The 24,458-nt window shown below is 38.2% G+C and overlaps 1 protein-coding gene across 50 annotated transcripts in view; it reads left to right on the top strand.

Moving 5' to 3' along the window:
• The first annotated feature begins 4,204 nt into the window (after positions 1 to 4,204).
• The window catches only part of UTY (ubiquitously transcribed tetratricopeptide repeat containing, Y-linked), a 267,961-nt gene continuing 247,707 nt past the window's right edge, over positions 4,205 to 24,458 (top strand). For 28 of the 50 annotated variants that reach the window (XR_010119798.1, XM_063635454.1, XM_063635468.1 and 25 more), the window contains exons 1-3: positions 4,832 to 5,357; positions 5,548 to 5,611; positions 14,502 to 14,610. Coding sequence is in view for 49 of the 50 variants with exons in the window: in XM_063635454.1 (XP_063491524.1) it covers positions 5,206 to 5,357; positions 5,548 to 5,611; positions 14,502 to 14,610 (325 nt within the window). In the remaining variant the exon portion in view is untranslated. Of the gene's footprint in view, positions 5,358 to 5,547; positions 5,612 to 14,501; positions 14,611 to 24,458 lie in introns of all 50 variants that reach the window. The other 22 variants (XM_055269631.2, XM_063635455.1, XM_055269629.2 and 19 more) reach the window with 4 other exon arrangements.

The raw sequence follows: 24,458 nt of genomic DNA, 5'->3' as shown, positions 1-24,458 counted from the left end.
AGAAAGAAACAACGGGGAAAGGATTTTCTATTTATTAATGGTGCTGGGAAAACTGGCTAGTCATATGCAGAAAACTGAAGCTGGACCACCTCCTTATGCCTTATACAAAAATTAACTCAAGATGGATTAAAGACTTAAACGTAAGGCCTAAAAATCATAAACACCCTAGAAGAAAACCTAGGCAATACCATTTAGGACACAGACATGGGCAAAGACTTCATGACTAAAAGCAATGGCAACAAAAGCCAAAATCAACAAATGGGATTTAATTAAACTAAAAAGCTTCTGCACTGTAAAAGAAACTATCGTCAGACTGAGCAGGCAATCTACAGAATGCAAGAAAAATATTGCAATCTATCCATCTGACAAAGGGCTAATATCCAGAATCTATGAGGAACTTAAACAAATTTATAAGAAAAAATCAAACAGCCCCATCAAAAAGTGGGTGAAGGATATGAACAGACACTTCTCAAAAGAAGACATTTATGTGGCTGATATACCTATGACAAAAAGCTCAACTTCACTGTTCATTAAAGAAATGGAAATCAAAAACACAAGAGATGCCATCTCATGCCCGTTATAATGGTGATCAATCATTAAAAAGTCAGGAAACAGACTGGGTGCGGTGGCTGACACCTGTAATCCCAGCACTTTGGGAGGCCAAGGTGGGCGGGTCACAAGGTCAGAAGATCGAGACCATCCTGGCTAACACGGTGAAACCCGTCTCTACTAAAAATACAAAAAGTTAGCCGGGGTGTGGTGGCGGGTGCCTGTAGTCCCAGCTAGTTGGGAGGCTGAGGCAGGAGAATGGCATGAACCCGGGAGGCGGAGCTTGCAGTGAGCCGAGATCAGGCAACTACACTCTAGCCTGGGCTAACAGAGCGAGACTCTGTCTCAAAAAAAAAAAAAAAAAAAGTCAGGAAACAACAGATACTTGCAAGTACATGGAGAAACAGGAATGCTTTTATGCTGTTGGTGCAAGTGTAAATTATTTCAACCATTGTAGAAGACAGTGTGGCAATTCCTCAGGGATCTCGAACCAAAAATACTACCTGACACAGCAATCCTATTACTGGATATACACCCAAAGGACTATAAATTATTCTACTATAAAGACACGTGCACATGTTACAATAGTAAAGACTTGGAACCAACCCAAATGCCTATCAATGATAGACTGGATAAAGAAAATCCGGCATATACATAACATAGAATTCTATGCAGTCATAAAAAAAGAATAAGTTCATATCCTTTGCAGGGACATGAATGAAGCTGGAAGCCATGATTCTCAGCAAACTAACACAAGAACAGAAAACCAAACACTGCATATTCTCACTCATAATTGGGAATTGAACAATGAGAACAGATGGACACAGGGAGGGGAACATCACACACCCAGGGCCTATCAGAGGGTGCACTTCAAGGAGAAGAGCATTAAAACAAATACCTAATGTATGAAGGGCTTAAAATCTAGATGACAGGTTGATTGGTGCAGGAAACTACCATGGCACATATATACCTATGTAACAAACCTGCATGTTCTGCACATGTATCCCAGAACTTAAAGTATAATAAATAAATAAATTTTAAAAAAAAGCTACATGCATTCACATTTATCAGGTTAAATGGTTATATCTTCCAATTTTCCAATAATTAATGCTCATTTTTGGTATTTCTTCTTTTGCTATACCACCCTACCTTCCATGTGTTGTTACACTAAATTTTTTTGAAAAAATAATATAAAGTCATTAGTCTAGTCTCTTCAGGGAATAACCTAAATCTGGATGCTTTATACCCATTTCACATACATGTGACAAATTATAAACTAGAAAGGGTACAAATAATAAACCTTTTATCTGTATATATATTTTTGTATCTTTTGTAGTTACATTTTATAAACTAGGTAAGATCCAAAAAGCTACATAGAATGTAAGGCCTTAATGTTATATCCTGTCTGATTTATAATCTGCCAAATGCATATGAAGGTATGAGGACGGATGTACCTTTGTATTTACATTCGATATATAATGTTGGGTTAGAGATTAGCTAATTTTTCCAAAGTACAGCCTGTACAGAGCCAGAATTCAAATTCATTCTTTACTGCAATTTCTGTCTCAACTCTATGTTGCTCTATCACTTTGTAATAATTACCTGCCTCAAATGAGACAGATAGGCCTCATTCCTGGAAGAGGCCATATTCTACATTATTTGAATGTCTGCTTGTGCAAATGTATGCATATTATCAAAAACCTCTTGGTGTGATGGCCACCACTATGACAATTAATATAACATTTTCAATAGTACAGCTACTGAAAATATTCTGTTGTGTAGTGATTCAACTGAAATGGAATGAGGAAAGAACATGATAGACTAATCTATAGAATCAGAGTTAGTTGTTAGTTTCAAAATAACAATCAAAACACATGTTGCTGAGCAAAATCAGCTGAGATTTCCAAAACTCTCACTAGTGTTATACTTCATCGTCTGGAAGTTCTAAATTCTCCTCTCCTTTAAACATCAAAGTTTAAATACCTAATATCCATTTTTGGAGGAGACAAACTTATTACTTAAAAAAACACAATTTCTTCACTTATAAAGGAACATTTCTCCTAATGCCCATTAATAAATAACATTTTTCTAATACCTAATAACTGGATGTATAACCAGTAAAATATTTGTTACATGGAATATTATGCAATTTGTCTTTTGAAAACAGTAATCAACAGAGGCTTTTAATATATATGAGACTTTATATAGATTCTTTACATAGAAAAATATACACAGTTCCGCAACATACGTATGCCGTAAAACATGAGAAAGAAAAATTAATCTTGGGACCCCCAAATCACTAAGTAACGGAAAAGTCAAGCTGGGTACTATGTCACTAAACTTGCCTCCCATTTTATTCCTAAATAAGATAGGTACAAAGATAAGAAGCTACATACGTTCCTCACAACGTGCCCACAAGGAAATCCCTTGTGGACAAAGGACAGATCCAACTCAAAGTTATCCCTCGGAGGCGCACAAGAGACAACTGCATATCTGATTGCTTCCTCTGCCTTATTATTTAAGTATGTAAAAATACAGAGTCACTAGCCAGACTAAATTCTGTATTCATTAGAAGGCTGATCAAGGACTCAAAAGCATGCAATCTCGTCTCTTATCTACATCTTTTTTTTTTTTTGAGACGGAGTTTCGCTCTTGTTGCCCAGGCTGGAATGCAATGGTGCCATTTCGGCTCACCGCAACCTCCGCCTCTTGGGTTCAAGCGATTCGCCTGCCTCAGCCTTCAGACTAGCAAGATTGCAGGCATGCGCCACCACACCTGGTTAATTTTGTACTTTTAGTAGAGACGGGGTTTTTCCATGTTGGTCAGGCTGGTCTGAAACTCCCAACCTTAGGTCATCTGCCCGCCTCGGCCTCCCAAAGTGCTGGCATTACTGGCGTGAGCCACAGCTCCCGACCTGTCTCTTATCTACTCCTAACATGGAAGCCCCCGCTTGAGTTGTCCCTCTTACTTGACCGAACCAATCATGTTTCCCTAAAATGTACAAAAGCAAGCTGTGCCCTGACCACCTTGGGCAAATGTGTCATGGGTAAGTCTTGCAAAATAAACTTTTTAAATTGACTAAGACCTCTCTCAGATATTTGGGGTTCAGAAATAAATTGTTTTACCTATTATTTATAATTTTGGTTACAATTGAGAAAGTAAGAAAAAAGTGGTGTTTCTTTTTTTCTTTTCTAAGGGTTACTGCATCTTGAAAGTGTGATGAAGGTCTTAATTATTGTTCTTATAATTCTTTTTTTTTGGTGACAGAGTCTGGCTCTGTCCCTCAGGCTGGAGTGCTGTGACACTATCTCGGCTCACTGCAAGCTCCGCCTCCCGGGTTCACGCCATTCTCCTGCCTCAGCCTCCCGAGTAGCTGGGACTACAGGTGCCCGCCACCACGCCCTGCTAATTTTTTTGTATTTTTAGTAGAGACAGGGTTTCACTATGTTGGCCAGGATGGTCTCGAACTCCTGACCTCGTGATCCGCACACCTCGGACTCCCAAAGTGCTGGGATTACAGGCTTGAGCCATCGCACGCGGCCTGTTCTTATAATTCCTGTCCACAGCAGCTCCTACTCTTACTGAGACCTCACGGAATTATCATTACAATAGAAATAAACATTTTGGATTTGTGGAGTAACTTTTTTTTTTTTTGCTCATCGTTTGTTGCTTAGATAATTCATGAACTGATAAATGCAGTTGCCACGTTGATTCCCTGGGGCCTGGCTTACCGACTGAGGTCATAAGATATGCCTTCTCTTTAGACTTGGTCAGTGGAGAGAAAATGGGCAAAGAACCAGCCTATGAAGGTGACAAGGCCTTAGGGCCAAAAGTCTTGAGGGTGAAGGTTTAGGGCCTGCACAGCTTCCCTGCCATGCCCTGCAAGGTCTCGCATTCGCAAGGCTTGTGACAGTGGGAGCCTCATTCAGGACTGTCCCGAAGTCCATAGTGTCCTCTTTTCGCATTTGCGCCCCGTGGGTGAGGCCCAATGCCGCCCTTCCCACGCTCTCTTCCCCCTTCAAGCGTATCGCAACTGCAAAAACACACAGCAAAGACACTCCATTCTCTAACCTAATGCATTTAACTAGCACAACCTACAGGTTGTTCCATCCCAGAGACTACCCTTTTCTCGATAGACGTGGCCATCAACCAACCAGCGGTCAGACTCAGAGTTAGCCTCTGTGACGTTCGTCCTTGGCGAACTGGATGGGCGGGGTCCCAGCAGCCTAGGAGTACAGTGGAGCCACGCCTGACGTAAGTCAACAAAGATCACGTGAGACGAATCAGTCACCTAGATTGGCTACAACTAACTGGTTGGAAACGGGGAGGTCGCGGCGGCTGCGTGGGGTTCGCCCGTGATACAATTACAACTTTGGGCTGGTGCTGGCAAAGTTTGTGATTTTAAGAAATTCTGCTGTGCTCTCCTGCACTGCGAGCTTCTGCCTTCCCTGTAGTTTCCGAGATGTGATCCAGGTAGCCGAGTTCCGCTACGTGTGCTTCGGATGGTTTCGGCTTTGCCTCAGGTTTTTTCCTTGCAGCCGCCGAGGAGGCGATAAAATTGGCGTCACAGTCTCAAGCAGCGATTGAAGGCGTCTTTTCAACTACTCGATTAAGGTTGGGTATCGTCGTGGGACTTGGAAATTTGTTACGTTTCCATGAAATCCTGCGGAGTGTCGCTCACTACTGCCGCTGTTGCCTTCGGTGATGAGGCAAAGAAAATGGCGGCAGGAAAAGCGAGCCGCGAGAGTGAAGAGGAGTCCCTTAGCCTGACAGTCGAGGAGAGGGAGGCGCTTGGTGGCATGGACAGGTACGCACCTCCATCACCCGCTTGGTTGGCTGGCGGTACTCTCCGGGAAGGCCTGGACGCAGCTTGCCCATGTTGGTGACGAGGTCATCCTCAGCTTGGCACTCACCAATCTGTCGCTGTCGGACTGGGGAAGGGCGAGGTCACTGGCTTTCTCAGACCATTAACAAGCTCTGTATATCTCTCCCTACAGCCGTCTCTTCGGGTTCGTAAGGCTTCATGAAGATGGCGCCAGAACGAAGACCCTACTAGGCAAGGTAAAGCAACCAGACGCGGACAGTGTCTTTGGTCCGCACTTTGCTCTACCAAGGCCCCGCGTCCCTTACCGCCCAGCCATTATTTATTTTGGCGCTGCTCCATGGCCAAGGGGTCGGAAAAGTATTTCTTGCCTTTGCTCTCCCCGTACTCTGGAATACTTCGCCCCTTGCTGTAGCCTCCCTTCTACCCTGAGGAAAAAAAAATCGGAGCGCTTTGGGACCGGGCTAAACCGGGTCCACACAACATGCCTGTTACTTTAGGGCCTTTTGTTCCTGAATTTTAGCGTCACAAATTGTGAATGTGTACAGTTTTCAAAATTCATAACTTCCTGCTTCCCCTCGCCTTTTGGCATTTGGCTCTTGGTGTCTAATTTTAATTTTTTTTTGCCTTTTTAAAAAATATCCCTGGTGTCCTAAGTGTAAGTAGCAAGTAAGTTACAGCGGTGAAGAGTTTGCAGTAGATACTTGACCTATAAACTGACGCGTGTATGTTTAGCCTGAAGTTTAGTGATTTGTTTACTTTTTTAGCATCCACAGTGCTGCAAATGTGATTTCATGAATGTGTGTGCTTTTTCCACTCAGGAACCTTGTTTCTTAGGTGTTAGGCTTACAGTGGAAAGAATTCGTTGTTTGTGTGAAAAGTTGGCACTATCGTTCAGTTAATGGCTGCTCCTATCAGCCAAGATGGCGGGTAAAAAGGGGGAGGAGCAATAAAGGAGGAAGCTTGGCGAGAGGGAGGAGGTATTAACCCGGAAACCTTAGCAAGGAGTAGACCGTAAAGAGCGCTGCTGTAGCTTCATGTTGCTTATTAAAAATTATTATTATTTAAAAGTAGAATTCTTGCGTTATCTCCAACATTGACAGCAGCATTCTTAAACCTATATGTGCTTATTAGTTGCGGCACGTTTAGTTATCCCACGTGAATTGTTGCGTAACTTGGCCCTGGAATATTCCTCTGTGTATCGTTTTTTACCCTCTGAACAAAATGTTGTTAAAGTATTTGTATGTTGTCCGTTGGTCCCGTGAAATAAGAACGGTACAACAGTCGCGCCATCTTTTAGATGCTGAATCCAGCAGTTAAGAATTTCAGCTTATTATTGCATTTGAGAAGGAAATACTAATTTTTTTCTCAAGGTGAACATTTTGCTTGCCAAGAAGTTTTACCTTTGTAGTTTTAATTCAGTACAGACGCTAAGTTCTTTTACCTATAATCCCCTTTGTGTGTTTGTTTTGGGGGCAAAGAATGACCAGAAAACTAAAATGTAATATATATGAGTGTGTATAGTGTGTGTGTGTATATATTATATATGTTAGCAAATCCACTTCGTTTGACTGATAAATGAAACGAGTTAAACTTTGATTATGCAAGTGAAAATCGCTTTATGAAAAACATGTTATAGTATCAGTGATACGATTTAAGCAACAGTGACTCTTGATCTGCCTTAATGTTTAAAATAGTTATGATAATGAAATAAAAGCAATTTGATGTTTTCTGGGATAATGTGGGAAAATACTGGTTGAGAACTTTAAATCTTCATATGCTGGAGTTTGGATAAATTCTCAGTGGGTTGTGGTTAACATTAAATGTTAGTTTGGAATGAACTTTTCAGATAGACAATATGGGGTTTAAATTTTAAGGAATTTTTTTTCACATATTGATCATTTCCAACTTTGATTACAGTAACATTTTAAATATGAGAAAGTGGTTTCATTATGTGTGGGGAGAACTGTTGCTTCATAAAACACTGAGTAATGCCGTACATTAAACTGCAGTGACTTTTTTGAAATGAAAAAAATATTAACTCAATTTCGCTTCATTTGGCTCAGGATTCTGAAGGCTGGGAAGTCCAGGATCAAGGGGCTGCGTTTCATGAGGGCTTTAGTGCCACATCATTCTTTGGAGAAGGTGGAAGGGCAAGAAAGTATATGACAGTGCAAGAGATGGGGCATGCCTAACTCTCTGTAATGAACCTGTCCTCACTATGACGACATTAACCCATCCATGAGAGCAGCCTGCTCATGACGTTGTCAAATCTTAAAGATGTCACTTCACAACACTGTTGCATTGAGGACTGTGTTTTCAATGCATGAACTTTGGGAGACATATTCAAACCATAGTACCTGTTCTCCAAGACAAATTATGCTGCAGTATGTATAATACTTTTTTCCCTTTCTCACGGAGCTCTGTGTATATCACTTTTTTAAAAAAATTCTTAGAATGATCCATGTGACTGATATTTCAGTTTTTATTCGTATTTGTTTTCTATGAAAGTTTTATTTATAGATTTTACAAATGTCAGTATTGCTTTAAAAGCTTCTAAAGGTTTAAAATATTGTTATAAATATCCTTTTTTTCCTGTAAAGTTTTCTGGACATTGAGGATGCTCTATCCCGATGACTAGTTTCTCTGATTTTTTTTTTTTTTTGACCTTACACATGAACCCTTATATAAAACCATTAGGATGGTTATAACAATAGATTCCCTTAAAATTCTGTAACTAATTTTGTATAAGATTTTTATTAATTTTTACAAGATTGCCATCTGAATTAGTGTAAATACTTTTCAGCAAAAACTTTTTGGTGGAAGCTTATTAACTTGCTCTTATTTAAATAATATGCAGTTCAATTAAGTGAAAAGCAGATTTTAGCAATAGTAACTTTTATTTCATGTTGGAAAATGTTTTAGTTTGATTTTGTTTGTATTATGATAGAGTTTCACTCTGTCAAATAGAACGTTACTATTACAGTATGCCTTCAATATAATGCTAGAGGCATTAACAGGAGAAACACCTATTAAAATGCTTTGAGTGGTTTTTTATACTGTAATATTTGAAAGGTGATATTTAAGATCTTGCATTATACGTGTTTTGTTTGCTGATCTGTAACCTGTAGAACTTCATTTTCAGTTCTAAAAATAGTGTTTTGAGTTAAAAAGCAACTATAGAAATAATGTCGTGTTTTGTTATTTAGAATTAGGTCTTTAATTTGGTGCATCAGGAAAAAGTATTTTACAGTTTGGAAGTTGTCTTCTAAACAATTATGGTCGTTGTTGTTTACGTATTACTGGACAAAGTATTAAGTAGGCCTTATGTAAGAATGCTAGTAGAAAATTTGGGTACACCTTTGGACATACATATCTGAAGCAATTATAGAAAATATTTTGATATCTAGGCACAGTTCCAAACTATATGAGAATAAATAGCCACTTTTCTGGTATTGGTTTACTTTACTTTTTTTTTTCCCCCGAGATAGAGTTTCACTCTTGTTGCCCTGGCTGGAGTGGAATAGTGCGGTCTCACCTCACTGCAACCTCTGTGTTCTGGCTTCAAGTGATTCTCCTGCCTCAGCCTCCCAAGTAGCTGGCATTATAGGTGTCCACCACCATGCTTGGCTAATTTTTTGTAGTTTTAGTAGAGACACGGTTTCATCATGTTGGCCAGGCTGGTCTGGAACTCCTGACCTCAGGTGATCTGCTCTCCTCAGCTTCCCAAAGGGCTGGGATTACAGGAGTGAGCCACTGCATCTGGCCTACCTTTATTACTTAATAGCTAGCTTTTAAAAGAGGCAAATTGAAATAACTAGGGAACATTTGATATTATTTAAATTGCCAAATAAGATTGTTTTGCCCGACATGAATGTCTGTAACTCAGGTGGCAAAATTTATTTATAGGCATAATGCTGTAAGCCAAAATTAAATTTTAGTACTTTCCAACCACAGTATTACATATTCGTTCTGACATAGATTAATTTTTAGTTTTGAAGGTTATTTTTGCATTGCAGCTTACTATGATGCTAATGAATGATCCCATTTTAATGAGCTGTCTATAGGGCTAATTTGTATTTTAAAGAATGTAAGATTGTTTCATTCGACAGATTAAGACCTAAACCTACATATTTTATAAACAAACTTGAGAGTGCCATGAATGGAAAACTTTTATGAAGGTCATGTTGAAGTAAGACCTGTCTCAGTTTAGATTGAACAAATAGTCCTTTCAATGGTAGGATGACTAACACCAGAATATCAGTGTAGAATAAATGTGTGAAGGGCTTTAAAAGTTCACAGTAAAGGTTAGCTTATGAAAATAAAAATTTGCATTGCTGTTTCTTAATAGGACAGAGTTGTTACTTGGAGATTATTTGATTCATACCACAGCAGTGCATCTTGTAATTTTATTTAGAATTCAGATTTAAAATCAGACTTTAGCTTTTAGCAGATGTTTAAAGTAATGTACTTTGCTGTTCTTGTACTCACTGATCTCGTTTTGTTATAAGCTTTACTTGGCCTGGCATGGTGACTCTTGCCTATAATCCTAGCCGTTTGGGAGGTGGAGGCTGAGGGATCAGTTGAGTCCAGAAGTTCAAGACTAGCCTGGGCAACATGGCAAAACTCTATCTCTACAAAAAACTAAGAAATTAGCTAGACATGGTGATCTGCACGTACACTCTTCCAGGATGGCCACTCTTGCCCTCTTCAGAGAATAGAATATAGATCTTTTCTCATTTTTACACTTTTAGCCTGTGCCTGTCCTTAGGACTAAAGTGAGTGTCTTTTAGGCAATGTATAGTTGTATCTTGTTTTTTTAAATCCAGTTATTCCCTCTATGTATTATGATTGGTGCATTATCTGTTTCTATTTAATTACTGACAAGAAAGGACTTACTAATTCCATTTTCTTTCATTGTTTCATTTCATTTTTATACCTTAAAATATAGTTACTATATTTGTCTAAAAGTTTACCTTGTTTTCTATGTCATACCCTTTTTATTTCTCTTCCTCTTTCTGCCTTCCTTTGTGTTTCATTGGATTTTTTTGTAGTGACAAGTTTTAATTCTCTTTTCATTTCACTTTGTACATGTGTCTTACAGGTTTTCTTCGTAGTTATCATGGCAGTAACATAAAGCTCCATAAAGTTATACCTTTGTTTTTTTTTTCTTTTTGAGATGCACTTTCCCTCTGTTGCCCATGCTGAAGTTCATGCTATGTCAGCCCACTGCAACCTCCACCTCCCAGGTTCAAGCTGCCTCAGCCTCCCAAGTAGCTGAGATTTCACGTACCTGCCACCACACATAGCTATTTTTGTATTTTTTAGTAGAGACAGGCTTTCACCATGTTGGCCAGGCTGGTCTCCAACTCCTGACCTAGGTGATCCGCCTGCCTTGGCCTCCTAAAGTGCTGGGATTACAGGCGTGAGCCACCACACCTGGCCAATAATCATCTTTTGTCAACTGACAAGAACTAAATTTCAGTTGCATATAAAAACTGCTCTTTATATCTGTGCTTTAGGGATCCATTAATGTATTTTTTAGAATTTTTTTATGCCTTAAAATATTAGATACCAGATTTATTCATTATTTTTTCATCTGCATTATATTTGTCTATATGTTTACCTTTATTTTGTATTTTCAAATGGTTTTGTGTGCTGGTTAACATCATTTTTCTTTAACCTGTGTGACTACTTTCAGCATTTCTTACAAGGTAGGTGTGGTGATGAACGCCCTCAGGTTTTTCAAGGAAGTCTTACTTTCTCCAAAATTGCAAATCCAGAGAGATACAAAAAACAGATTAGCAGTTATCAGGGGGTGTATCCCTTAGGTACAAACTTAGCAGTTGGCCCAGCACTCCTTGCTCATCCCACAACCATGTTATTGCCTTGGGAATTCACATTACTACCTGCTATTTTAATTTTTTCCTGAGTGAAACAATACTTGTTTTTGGTAAAGTATGTCTATTGTCAGTTAGTTCTTTGCTTTTGTTTATCTGGGAATATGATTCTGCTTTTTAGTAAAAGTATAGTATAATGAAGTATAGAATTTTTGATGATAGTTCTTTTCTTTCCTTATTTTTTTTTTCTTAAGACAGAGTCTTGCACTCTTGCCTGGGTTGGAGTGCAGTGGCGCGATGTTGGCCCACTGCAACCTCCACCTCCCGGGTTCAAATGATTCTCTTGCCTCAGCCTCCCAAGTAGCTGGGATAACAGCCACCCACCACCACGCCCAACTATTTTTTTGTGTTTTTAGTTGAGACAGGGTTTCACCATGTTGGCGGGGCTGGTCTTGAACTCCTGACCTTGTGATTTACCCACCTCAGCCTCCCAAAGTGCTGGGATTACAGGCGTGAGCCACCGTGCCCGGCCTGGATGATAGTTATTTTATTCTCCCATTTTTTCTGTCAGACTCTAGTTATATTAAGATTGTAATGCCTGGCGTGATCTCAAAACGTTTCTGAAGCTCTGTTTTTGTTCAGTGTTTTCTTTTTTTTTGGATTTGATCATTTATATTGATGTATTAAATATTTAGTGCTGATATTCAGTTTCTGAGTTGTTTCACTTAAGATAATCACTTTCAGTTCCATCTTGTTGTTGCGTAAGACATATTTTCATTCTTTTAATTGCCAAATAGTATTTAATTTTATATATGCCGCTTTTTCTTTATCCAGTCATCCATTGGTGGACATTGGAGTAATTACCTATCTTTGCTATTGTGAAGAGAGCTGCAGTAAACATACAAATGCAGTTATCATTTTGATATAATGATTTCTTATTCTTTGGGTATATACCATGTAATGGGATTGTTGGATTGAATGGTAGTTTTGTTTTTAGTAGTTTGAGAAATCTCCATACTGTTTTTCATAAAGTTGTGCTAATACTCTATGAAAGTGTATAAGAGATGCCTTTTTTCTGTATCCCTGCCAATATCTCTTTTTTTTTATCTTTTTAATGATAGACATTCTGTCTAGTGTAGGATGATACCTCGTTGTGGTTTTGATTTGCATTTCTCTGATGATTAGTGATGATGAACATTTTTTAAATGTGCTTTTTGACTATTATGTGTCTTCTTTTGATCTGTTCTTGTCCTTTGCCCACTTTTTCTTTTTTTTTCAAGTCTTGCTATGTCACCCAGGGTAGAGTGCAGTGGCATGATCACAGCTCACTGCAACCTCAATCTCCTGTATTTGCCCACTGTTTAATTCTTTAAGTATATTTGTAATAACTACTTTGAAGTTCCTGCTAAATACAATATATAGATTTATTTGGGGTCAGTTTTTGTTGATTGAAAAAAGTGACTTAGTATAATAGGGTTACACTTACCTGTTTGTTTTCAGGTCTAGTACTGTTTGGTGGTGAATTAGACATTTTAGATATGTATTTTAAGAAAATTTGCATAGAGTGGAGGGTACTTGTGGACTAAACTGTGAAACACTTTGCTGCTGTAAATGTTAGTGCAATGTTAAAAAATAAAATTTTCTATGTTTTACCTTTATTCTCTTTCCTCCTCTTTTTTTTTTGAGGCGGGGTCTCACTCTTGTTGGTCAGGCTGGAGTGCAGTGGCGCAGTATTGGCTCACTGTAACCTCTGTCTCCTGGTGTCAAGTGATTGTCCTGCCTTAGCCTCTCCAGAAGCTGGGACTACAGGTGCGCACCACCATGCCCAGCTAATTTTTGTATTTTTAGTAGGGACGGGGTTTCACCATGTTGACCAGGATGATCTGTATCTCTTGACCTCATAATCAATCCATCTGCCTTCGGCCTCCCAAAGTGCTGCGATTACCCCTTCTTTTTTGTAGAGTGTATTCACTATTGTTTTCATGCTGCCATTACTTGAAGTCCTCTTTTCCGGATACTGCATTTTGTATAAGGAAGAACATTTATGTAAAGTACTTGGTATTGGGTCTGGCATAGTGGGTGGGGGCTTAGTACAAGTAAACTCAGGCAGTGGTTTAGTAATTCAGAAAGAGGAGGCAGCAATGATAAGTAATCACTAATCTGCTTTCTGACACTAAAGATTGTTTACATTTCTAGAATATTAAGTAAATGGGATTATGAAAAATATACTGCGCTTTAGCCTTGCCCCTTTCCTTCAGCCTACTTTCAGATTTATTCATTTTGTTCTGCATTACAAGTAATTCATTTATTCTTGAAAATACTGAGCATCTTTTCCTTTGCAAATAACAAGGTGTTTTTGCATGTTACTAAGACCGTAGTTAGAAGAAGTTAAGTTTTTCAAGATCTGTGGTAACAACTCTGTTTGCAGCAAAATTCCAGAACACTGTTCTTTCTGATGTTTTAGTAATGTTTTCATTCAGTTTTTTCCTTCTGCAGACTCCTGAAAGTTCAAAGATTGGATCTGAACCTGTAACCACCCTCCCCACCAAAGTTTGTGTGAAATCTTTGAAACACAGCACATCTCAGTTTGGGCTCTCCACATTCCAAATGTTCAAAAATTTCATGTAGTTAATGGCTACCAGAGTCAGTAATGTTCTTCCAGTGCTTATTTGAGAGTAGTTTTGTTGTGTAAATAAGGATTATAATAAGAATTTAGATATGCAACTTTTATATAAAGTTATTAACGAGCTGCTAGTTTATTTCATTGAGCATATGATATATTGTCTTTTTCAAGATGGAAAAGTACTTAGATCATGACTATCAGCTTCATTAGTGAATTATTATTATTTTTATTATTATTTTTAAAGTCAATAAATTTTTATTCAAGGAGTTCCATGTTGTGATTTCTTCCACTGTCCATCAAGGTCACTTTAGATCCTCTAAACAGCTGGAGTCAAAAGATTTATCTTCAAGTTAGCCCTTTTTAATGAAACTGATGCAGTTGTCCTGTCAGCCCATCATTACTTTGGCTTCTGTCATCTCCTTTTAATATGGGTATACTGATGAAGACTTCAAAATTTACCAAGAATCCTTGGGATCTAATTTCTTCAGTAGTAAATTCTTAAGGGAAGTTATTTCCTCTCTGAAATGCTGAATTTAATCCTGTGCCTGTGGAAGAAATGACATACATTTATGGTTGCTTTGATTTCTTTAAGAATTTCATGCAGAGGTATGTATTCTTCCAGGAAGGACATGCCTTTTTCTTAATGTTTATAATTTTTATTTCTAGGCTGTTCACTGCTACGAATCTTTAATCTTAAAAGCTGAAGGAAAAGTGGACTCTGACTTCTTCTGCCAATTAGGTCACTTCAACCTCTTGTTGGAAGATTATTCAAAAGGTATTGTTATTCTCTTTTTAAATTTCTTGCTTGACTTAACGTTTGCCCTGTAGTTGTAATGTTTTTTCCTTCTTCAGGGATACTTCTGATTTTTACTTTCTTCTGATAAACTTATAAACGTAGTAATCAGTGAGAAAGAATTTAGACTAAATAGAGATGTGAAAATTGTGTGTGATTTCATGTAAATATGCCGTAAATTAGATTATTGAGTAAAATGTATAATATCCTACATGTGTATTGCTATTATGCTTGCCTTTGTGAAAATCATGTTTTTAAAAATGTTACCACAGTAGAAAGACAGTAAGTTTGTTATCTTTGTCTATATTATACAAACGTGGACATTTTGGAAAGATCAGGGAAACAATATTTTCTCATTTGATTCCTTGATTTTCTTTAAAATTTTTCATTATAGTTAGAAAATATTGCAAGTCTGATCTGTAGCAGTGTGTTATTCTAAAGGAATACAGGTAGCTCATCTCTCAGTTTGAGCCTTCTGTACAGCAGATTTTTTTCATTCAGTCAAATGATTTTTCTTCTCAGAAATAGGTGGAGGGGTGGGCGTGGTGGCTCATGCCTGTAATCCTAGCACTTTGGGAGGCCAAGGCGGGCGGATCATCTGAGGTTAGGAGTTCAAGACCATCCTGGCCAACATGGCAAAACCTGGTCTCTACTAAAAATACAAAAATTAGCTGGGTGTGGTGACGTGTGCGTGTGATCCCAACTAGTGAGACTGAGGCAGGAGAATTGCCTGGACCTGGGAGGCGGAGATTGCGGTGAGCCGAGATTGCACCACTGCACTCCAGCCTAGGCAACAGAGCGAGGCTCCATCTCAAAAAAAAAAAAAAAAAATAGGTGGAGATAAGTTACTTAAGATAACTATAAAAAATGTGTACCTTTCATAGTACTAAGCCACTGACCAAGAGCATTATTTATTTGGGAAATTAGAACATTTTTCCTTCACACCAATATTCCCATACCAAAGAATATTTTATAACTTTTGGATATAAGTAAACATATTGGTAGAGAGTAGGTAGGTATATTTTCCACCAAATATGGGTAGTAGAAAGAACAGTTGACTATTTTAGGATTAGAGGGAAGAGTTGGTGGCAGTATACTACTTGTGTGCTTTAGCAGTAGAGTATCTGATGTACCTCATTTTTTGTTAGGTTAAGCCAGTGTTTACTAATGAAATGTACTTTTGATTTGATACAGCATGCTCTATGGGATATTTATGCTTCAGCTGGAACTTTGCCATTTAAAAATGGTTTATAGTAACAGATTTATTTAAGTTTCTCTAACGTCTTCTTCCTAATAATGTAGTAGGTTGGGGAATAGTAGCAGAGGAAGTCAATGAATGGTAAACGGAATTTTTTTTTTTTTTGTTTTGTTTTTGAGATGGAGTCTCACTCTGTCACCCATGCTGGAGTGCAGTGGCACCATCTCGTCTCACTGCAAGATCCGCCTCACAGGTTCATGCCATTCTCCTGCCTCAGCCTCCCAAGTAGCTGGGACTACAGGTGCCCGCCACCACGCCCGGCTAATTTTTTTATGTATTTTTAGTAGAGACCAGGTTTCACCATGTTAGCCAGGGTGGTCTCAATCTTCTGACATCTTGATCCACCTGCCTCAGTCTCACAAAGTGCCGGGATTACAGGCATGAGCCACCGCACCCGGCCCGAAATTCTTAGTACTTGTTAAATGGGCTTTATTTTAGCAGGTGACTTTTACTAGTAATGCTTATTTATAAACTTTTAGATGTACAATTTGATTAAAATGTAATATTTCTTTTTCTTTTTTTTGAGACAAAGTCTTGTTTTGTTGCTCAGGCTAGAGTGCAGTGTCACAATCTCGGCTCACTGCAACCTCTGCCTCCTGGGTTCAAGCAATTCTCATGCCTCAGCCTGCCAAGTAGCTGGAATTACAAGCATGCGCCACCACACCAGCTAATTTTTGTATTTTTAATAGAGATGGGTTTTCACCATGTTGGCCAGGCCGGTCTCGAACTCCTGACCTCAAGTGATCCACCCGCCTCTGCCTCCCAAAGTGCTGATATTACAGGTGTGAGCCACCATGCCTGACCTAAAGTGTAATATTTCAAAGGAAACAATTGGAGAAGAAAAATACATAGGTTTTTCTAGTACACATTTAAGATTTTTTTTGTGTGTTTAATATGTAAACTTGAGAGCTAATAAACAAAGACCCTGAATTGAGAAGTAGATTTAAATAGGGACTGTCTATCTTTGCTATGTAGCAGTCACTTAATATGTATTTTTAATTTCTTTTTCTTTTTTCTTTTTTTTTTTTTTTTGAGGCAGAGTCTTGCTGTATCTCCAGGATGGAGTGCAGTGGCATGAACTCTAACTTGGCTCACTGCAACCTCTGCCTCCCTGTTCAAGTGATTCTCATGCCTCAGTCTCCCCCGAGTAGCTGGGATTACAGGTGCCTGCCACCACTCCCAGCTAGTTTTGGTGTTTTTAGTAGAGATGGGGTTTTAACATGTTGACCAGGCTGGTGTTGAACTCCTGACCTCAGGTGATCTGCCTGCCTTGGCCTCCCAAAAGTTTTGGGATTACAGGCATGAGCCATTGCTCCTGGCATATATTTTTAAATTTCTTAAAGTCTTTAAGATTGAGAATTTAGTTAACGTTTTCTATTTAAAAAGAAGGGAAGAGACCTTGTGTAATTTTTGTCTGTGACGTGAATAAAGACTCCAAGGAAATTGTTTTGAAGGTTATTTTGTTGTGTTGTGTTGTGATTTGGGCACATGGTGGGTCTGACATTGGGCAAAATACATTAAGTTCAGAGAAGAATAACGCTGACATTTAAGTTCTTGATTAAATGTTCTCTCAGGTCAATATTGGCATGTAAAGAATTAGTCTTTTGGCCAGGCACAGTGGCTCACGCCTATAATCTCAGCACTTTGGGAGGCCAAGGCAGGTGGATCACGAGGTCAGGAGTTCAAGACCAGCCTCCCAACATGTTGAAACCCTGTCTCTACTAAAGATACAAAAAATTAGCTGGGCATGGTGGCATGCGCCTGTAATCCCAACTACTCTAGTGGCTGGGGCAGTAGAATTGCTTGAACCCTGGAGGCAGAGGTGGCAGTGAGCTGAGATTGTGCCGCTGCACTCCAGTGTGTGCAACAGGGCAACACTCTGTCTCAAAGAAAAAAAGAATTAGTCTTTTTAGAGGTAGAGGTTAACTTGATCACTTGTAATAGTAGAGAAGAAAAGAAAATGAATACAGAGACATTCATCTATATTTTACATTTCATGTTGAGTTGAAAGTTTTCCAATTACAAGCTAACTGAGATTCCAGCCCTTCATAACTTTCTCTCTTCTATTCTTCTTTCAAGTAAGTAATGTGTTACCTGTTGTACTGGCAGCCACTTTTGTTAAAAATTTTGGCTCTGTGTTTTTGGTTCCTGTACATTTATTATTATTCCAAGAATGACTAATAATGTATGTCAAACTTTATGTTTCTTTTTCTTCTTTTGTTTGCCTTCCACTTTCTTGGGTGAAATTATAATACTCTGTCCTGGTACGTAGAGTATAAGAACATAAAATGGGTGCTTCCCACTAATAGGTTCTTGAGTTACGCTTCTCCAAAAATTATAGTTTTATTTCATTTATGGATGAGCCTATTTTTGTTGCTGTTTAAATTGAAGATGATGTTTCTTTAATTTGAAGTGTTAGTATAGTTTGAAAATATAAAAATCTGTTTTTTTTTTTAAAAAGGAGTTCAGTGTTTTTTTCCTTCAACTTTTAAGTTCTGGGGTACATGTGCAGGATGTGCAGGTTTGTTATATAGGTAGACATGTGCCATGGTTTTTTGCTGCACAGATCCACCCATCACCTTGGTATTAAGCCCAGCATCCATTAGCTATTCTTCCTAGTGCTCTCCCTCCCTGATTCTTGATTATAGCTTTTTTCTGTTGCCTAGAGAAGGGCATTTGTTAAGTATATAGATTCTTAATCTGTAATGTGGAAATACTGTTTGTTTACCAGTATAAAGTAGAATATTTATATAAACTAGTGACCATAGTGTATGTTTCATGGAGGATAGTAGTCAGCGTGGCCTGGGACCAACCCAGTTTTCATTCTTTCTCACTTTTAGTTCTCAAGAAGTCATAACAAACACACTCTTGGACCTGAGTACAATGAAAATAAAAATTAATATGAGAAAATCACTCCAAATCATACAATTACATAAAAGTTAAACAACCTGCTCCAAAATGACTTTTGAGTGAACAATGAAATTTTCCACTAGACTCAGACTCAGTGTATGTGTGTGTGTCTGTATAAAACAATGAAGTTGCTTCACAATGGATATAGATTCTTGTCATTTAGATTAATGTTATAAAGTCATTGTGAAAACTGAATTAGCAAATACTGAACTATTGTTCCTAAAGGGAAATAGAGGATAAAGTTCCTATTAGCCTTTGATCACAGCGTTGTTAGCTGATCAATACATAACTATATTTTATATGCATTTCTGTTTAAAGATCCCTATTAAAATCTAAATTGTTGATTCATTATCATTGAACTCAAAGCCAGAAGCATTGTAACTCATGCGTGAATGAAATATATTTTTCTGTGAAGCACATCACATTCTTTTTGTATTAGGCACATTGGCACATCACATTCTTTTTGTACTCAGGAACATCAGACAGCTCTTTGGCACTATACATTAGTTAGTGATTTTATATATTTTTAATGTTTCATTTTATTTTGTTATTTTATATTGTATTTTATTATTTTATTTTATGTGTTTATTTTATGTATTTATTTATTTTTTTGAGACGGAGTCTCACTCTGTTACCCAGGCTGGAGTGCTGTGACACGATCTCGGCCCACTGCTACCTCCACCTCCCGGGTTCACGCCATTCTCCTGCCTCAGCCTCCCGAGTAGCTGGGACTGCAGGTGCCCACCACTACACCCGGCAGTTTTTTTGTATTTTGAGTAGAGATGGAGTTTCACTGTGTTAGCCAAGATGGTCTGATCTCCTGACCTCATGATCCGCCCACCTTGGCCTCCCTCCCAAAGTGCTGGGATTACAGGTGTGAGCCACCGCACCCAGCTTTATTTTTTGAAACAATCTCACTCTGTCAGCGAGGCTGGTGTGCAGTGGTGCAGTTTTGGCTTACTGCAACCTATGTCTCCTGGGTTCAAGTGATTCTTGTGCCTCAGCCTCTCTAGGAGCTGGGATTACAGGTATGTGCCACCACACCCAGCTAATTTTTATATTTTTAATAGAGATGGGGTCTCACCATGTTGGCCAAGCTGGTCTTAAACTTCTGACCTCAAGTGATATGCCTGCCTTGGCCTCTCAAAGTGCTGGGATTACAGGTGTGAGCCACTGCACCCAGCTGGATAGTGATTTTAAACAGCGAAATTACTAACAAAAGAGTAAAAATAAGAAAAATGTGATACTGCATACAGCAGGAAAAGCCTGCTTGTTTAGAGTACTTGACACATGAAGTCAGAGAAAGGCTCACCTCTTCTAACATTAGCTGGGAGTGTGTATCCAGTGGCTCAAATTTTTTGCTGCCCTGTGCAGGTCTGTGAATAACTGTGAATTGATTTTGTGTACATATAAATTTTCATGAGTTAAATAACATAGAACCCACAAATAATGAATATCAATTAAAGCTCTGAAAGCTGATAAGTTGTTGCATATATGTCATGATCTTTTAGCTAGAGATTCATAGAAAATTTGGAAAGAATATAGATTTTTCCTATATCATGTGGCTGTGTTCTTTTGTTGACAGTAAAGGACAAAATATTGTGATAAACTTGTGCTCATAGAATGGTATTATATGTCTTTGTAAAGCTGATAAATTTTCGCATATGCATCAGGTGATTTTCTATTTATCTTCCCTGCATTCAGAAGTTAAGTACACAACATCTTCATGTAATGTCCAATTAAATATATTTAGAATTCAGTCACAGTTTTAAAAAGTCATAGATAGCTTCCTTCTCTACTTCTGAAAAACCTTTAGAGATTTCTCAGTGATCACAATTTGTGGTGTCACTAATTTAGTCTGATTTATTCAAGGAGGAAAATGCAGTTGAGAAGTTCAGAGAATAGCAGATTAGTGATCATACCTCAGGTTTTCAGACATTCATGCCCATGCTTTCAGAACTATGGAATTGATGCATTAGGCAACTAGTAAAAGTTCTGTTAGCTTTGAGAACTGAAGAATTTGTGGCAGAACACTTGGAAAAACAGAAGGAATGAAACTTTCTTGGAGGTTGTATGTAGCCAGTTCTGAGACCCTGATGACTTTGATGAGAATGTTATTTTAATAATGTCAACAGGTGCTGGAGAGGATGTGGAGAAATAGGAGCACTTTTACACTGTTGGTGAGACTGTAAACTACTTCAACCATTGTAGAAGACAGTGTGGTGATTCATCAAGGATCTAGAACTAGAAATAGCATTTGACCCAGCCATCCCATTACTGGGTATATACTCAAAAGATTATAAATCATGCTGCTGTAAAGACACATGCATACGTAAGATTATTGAGGCACTATTCACAATAACAAATACTTGGAACCAACCCAAATGCCCATCAATGATAGACTGGATTAAGAAAATGTGGCACGTATACACCATGGAATACTATGCGGCCATAAAAAAGGATGAGTTCATGTCCTTTGTAGGGACACAGATGAAGCTAGAAACCATCATTCCCAGCAAACTATTGCAGAGACAAAAAAACAAACACCGGGTGTTCTCACTTGTAGGTGGGAACTGAACAGTGAGAACACTTGGACACAGGAAAGGGAACATCACACACCAGGGCCTGTTGTGTGTGGGGGGAGGGGGGAGGGATAGCATTAGGAGATATAGCTAATGTAAATGACGAGTTAATGGGTGCAGCACACCAATATAGCACATGTATACATATGTAACAAACCTGCACATTATGCACATGTACCCTAGAACTTAAAGTATAATAAAAATACGTACATATATGTATGTATATATGTACGTATATATACACATATGTATACGTGTACGTATATGTATATATACGTACATATATATGTGCATATATATATGCCCATGTATATATATATTTCCCCAAAAACTTAACAGAATTACCAATGAACCAGAAATGCTACTCTGAGGCATACACCCCAAATAATTGAAACAGAACTCAAACAAACACTTGTTCGTGAATGCCCATAGCAACTTGATTCAGGTAGCCAAAAGGTGGAAACAACCCAAATGTCCATGACTGTGTAAACAAGCTGTAGTATATACAGACAATGGAATATTACTCAGCCATAAAAAGGAATGGAGTTCTGATACCTGCTACAACCTGCACGTCCCTTAAAGACATTATGCTGCGTGAAAGGAACCAGACACACAATCTCATGTTTTTTGAGTTATTTTATATAAAATATTCAGAATAGGTAAATCTATAGAGACAGAATAGATTAATGATTGGCAGAACGTGATAGTGTGTACTTCTGGAGTTACAAAAAAACTTGAAAATAGAGAGTGGTGGTGGCTGCACAACATTGGGAATACACTAAATGCCACTGAATTGTACACTCTAAATTGCTAATTGTATGTTATGTGGATTTCACCTCAATGAAAGATAGAAACATCAAAAAAAAAAAACCAGTATTCAGATAACTAAAAACACTAAATTATTGCTGTGTGTTTTGTTGACATCTGTATTTACTGCATTGAGCTTGGTGACTCACAGTATTTAAGAAAAATTCTACGAAGGCTTCAGTAATACATTTGCCACCAAGAGACAACTGTTAAAAGTTTTGATAAAAATCCTGATAGACTATTGTGTCAATATAAACATTTCAGAATTTAAAATGTGTTTTTTACTTTGCATACCAGTTTGTAACTTAAAGTCAATAGAGTATACTAATAATATCATGCCAAAATACCTCAAATTTATAGGCTGCGTTTACAATTTTAAAACATTTGTAACCCCTTATTCCATTACTTAAACATTCTCTCGGCTGGGCATGGTGGGTCATGCCTGTAGTCCCAGCACTTTGGGAGGCCAAGTTAGGCAGATCACCTGAGGTCGGGAGTTCGAGACCAGCCTGGACAGTAGGGTAAACCTCTTCTCTACTAAAAATACAAAAATTAGCAGGGTGTGGTGGCACACACCTGTAATACCAGCTACTCCGGGACTGAGACAGGAGAATTTCTTGAACCCAGGAGGCGGAGGTGAGCTGAGATGGTGCCATTCCACTCCAGCTTGGGCAGCAGGGTGAGACTCTTCTTAAAACTAGAAAACATTTTCTTACTGTGCATTTTAGTCTCTTTGTTTCTTATGCTTTTAAAATAATCACTGTTGACAAGCCTAGTGAAAATTTTTATGTGCCAGTAATTGTTGTTATATATCCATTACCAGCATTGTGGAGGCAAGGAATACACACACACATACTCTCGTTTTTAAATGAACTTTTGAGTGCTTAATGCCAGATTGTCCTCTTGAAAGGCTTTACTGATTTATATTTGCACATCAGTATGTATGAGAGTAACTATGTTCTTGAATTCCTATCACTGCTTAGTATTATTTGTACGATTGGATTTTGTAGTTTATATTACTAATTTCTCTTCCTCTCTCCTTCCTGCCCCCCACCCTGTCCTTTCCCCTCCTTCTTTCCCTCCCTCCCTCGTTTCTACCCTCCTTCCCTCATTTCCCTTCTTTTCCTTCTCTTTCCTTTCTCTCCTTCTTTCTCTTTCTTCCTTTCCTTCCTTTTTTGTTTTTTGACAATTGCTTCTGTTTTAATTTCTAAGAAAATTCTTACAAATCCTTGAAACTCACAAAAATGGGAGAAGTTGTCGTAAATTTTTTTGTTGTACTATGTATGCAGTAGTCAGGACCTTTTGTAAAGTTTGTATTTCCCCTTTAAAAAATTATTTGTAAAATGACATAAAAATTATGTATCTTTCTCATGTACATCTTGTTTTGAAATATGTGTACATTGTAGAATTGTTGAATCAAACTAACATTTGCATTACTTCACAAATTTCTATTTATTTTGGTGTTAAGAACATTTAAAATTTACTCAGCAATTTTGAAGATACATAATATGAATAGTTACTATGTTTTATAGTAGATCCCTTGAACTTATGCTATCTCACTGAAATTTTGTTTCCTTTGACCAACTACACTCCTCACCCTCATTTTTTTTTTTTTTCTTGAGACAAGGTTTGGCTCTGTTGCCCAGTCTGGAGTGTGGTGGCACAATAATGGCTAACTGCTGTCTCTGCTTCCCCAGCTCAAGCAGTCCTCCCACATTAGCCTTCTGAGTAGCTGGGGCTACAGGCATGCGCCACCATGCCAGTATATTTTTTATTTTGTATTCTTTCTGGAAATGTGGTTTTGTCATATTGCCCACACTGGTCTTGAACTTCTGAGCTCAAGCAGTCTGCCATCTTGACTTCCCAAAGTGCTGGGATTACAGGTGTGAGCCAGTGTGCCTGGCCCCATTTTTTTATTTAAAAGAAGTGAAGCAAGGTCATGAGGTTAAAGGAAATATGATATGGCATCTTTTCCACTTCTTTTTCTCCTTGTGTTTCTATTATGTTAAAGATAAAAATATGGTAGGGATTATAGAACTCTGAAGTTTTTTTTTAATAGTTAACTTTCATTATTTGCTCTTCAGTTTTTTTTCTTTATATAAATATATTGTTGGTTCTTGGCAGTCGTTTTAATACTTTAAGAAGTATGTTTGGCTGAGGCAGGAGAATGGCGTGAACCTGGGAGGCGGAGCTTGCAGTGAGCCAAGATTGCGCCACTGCACTCCAGCTTGGGTGACAGAGCGAGACTCCGTCTCAAAAAAAAAAAAAAAAAA

This window comes from Symphalangus syndactylus, chromosome Y, assembly GCF_028878055.3.
Source record: "Symphalangus syndactylus isolate Jambi chromosome Y, NHGRI_mSymSyn1-v2.1_pri, whole genome shotgun sequence".
Taxonomy (NCBI): Eukaryota; Metazoa; Chordata; class Mammalia; order Primates; family Hylobatidae; genus Symphalangus; species Symphalangus syndactylus.
Note: the sequence above shows the minus strand (reverse complement) of the source record. Positions and strands in the feature narration are given on the sequence as shown.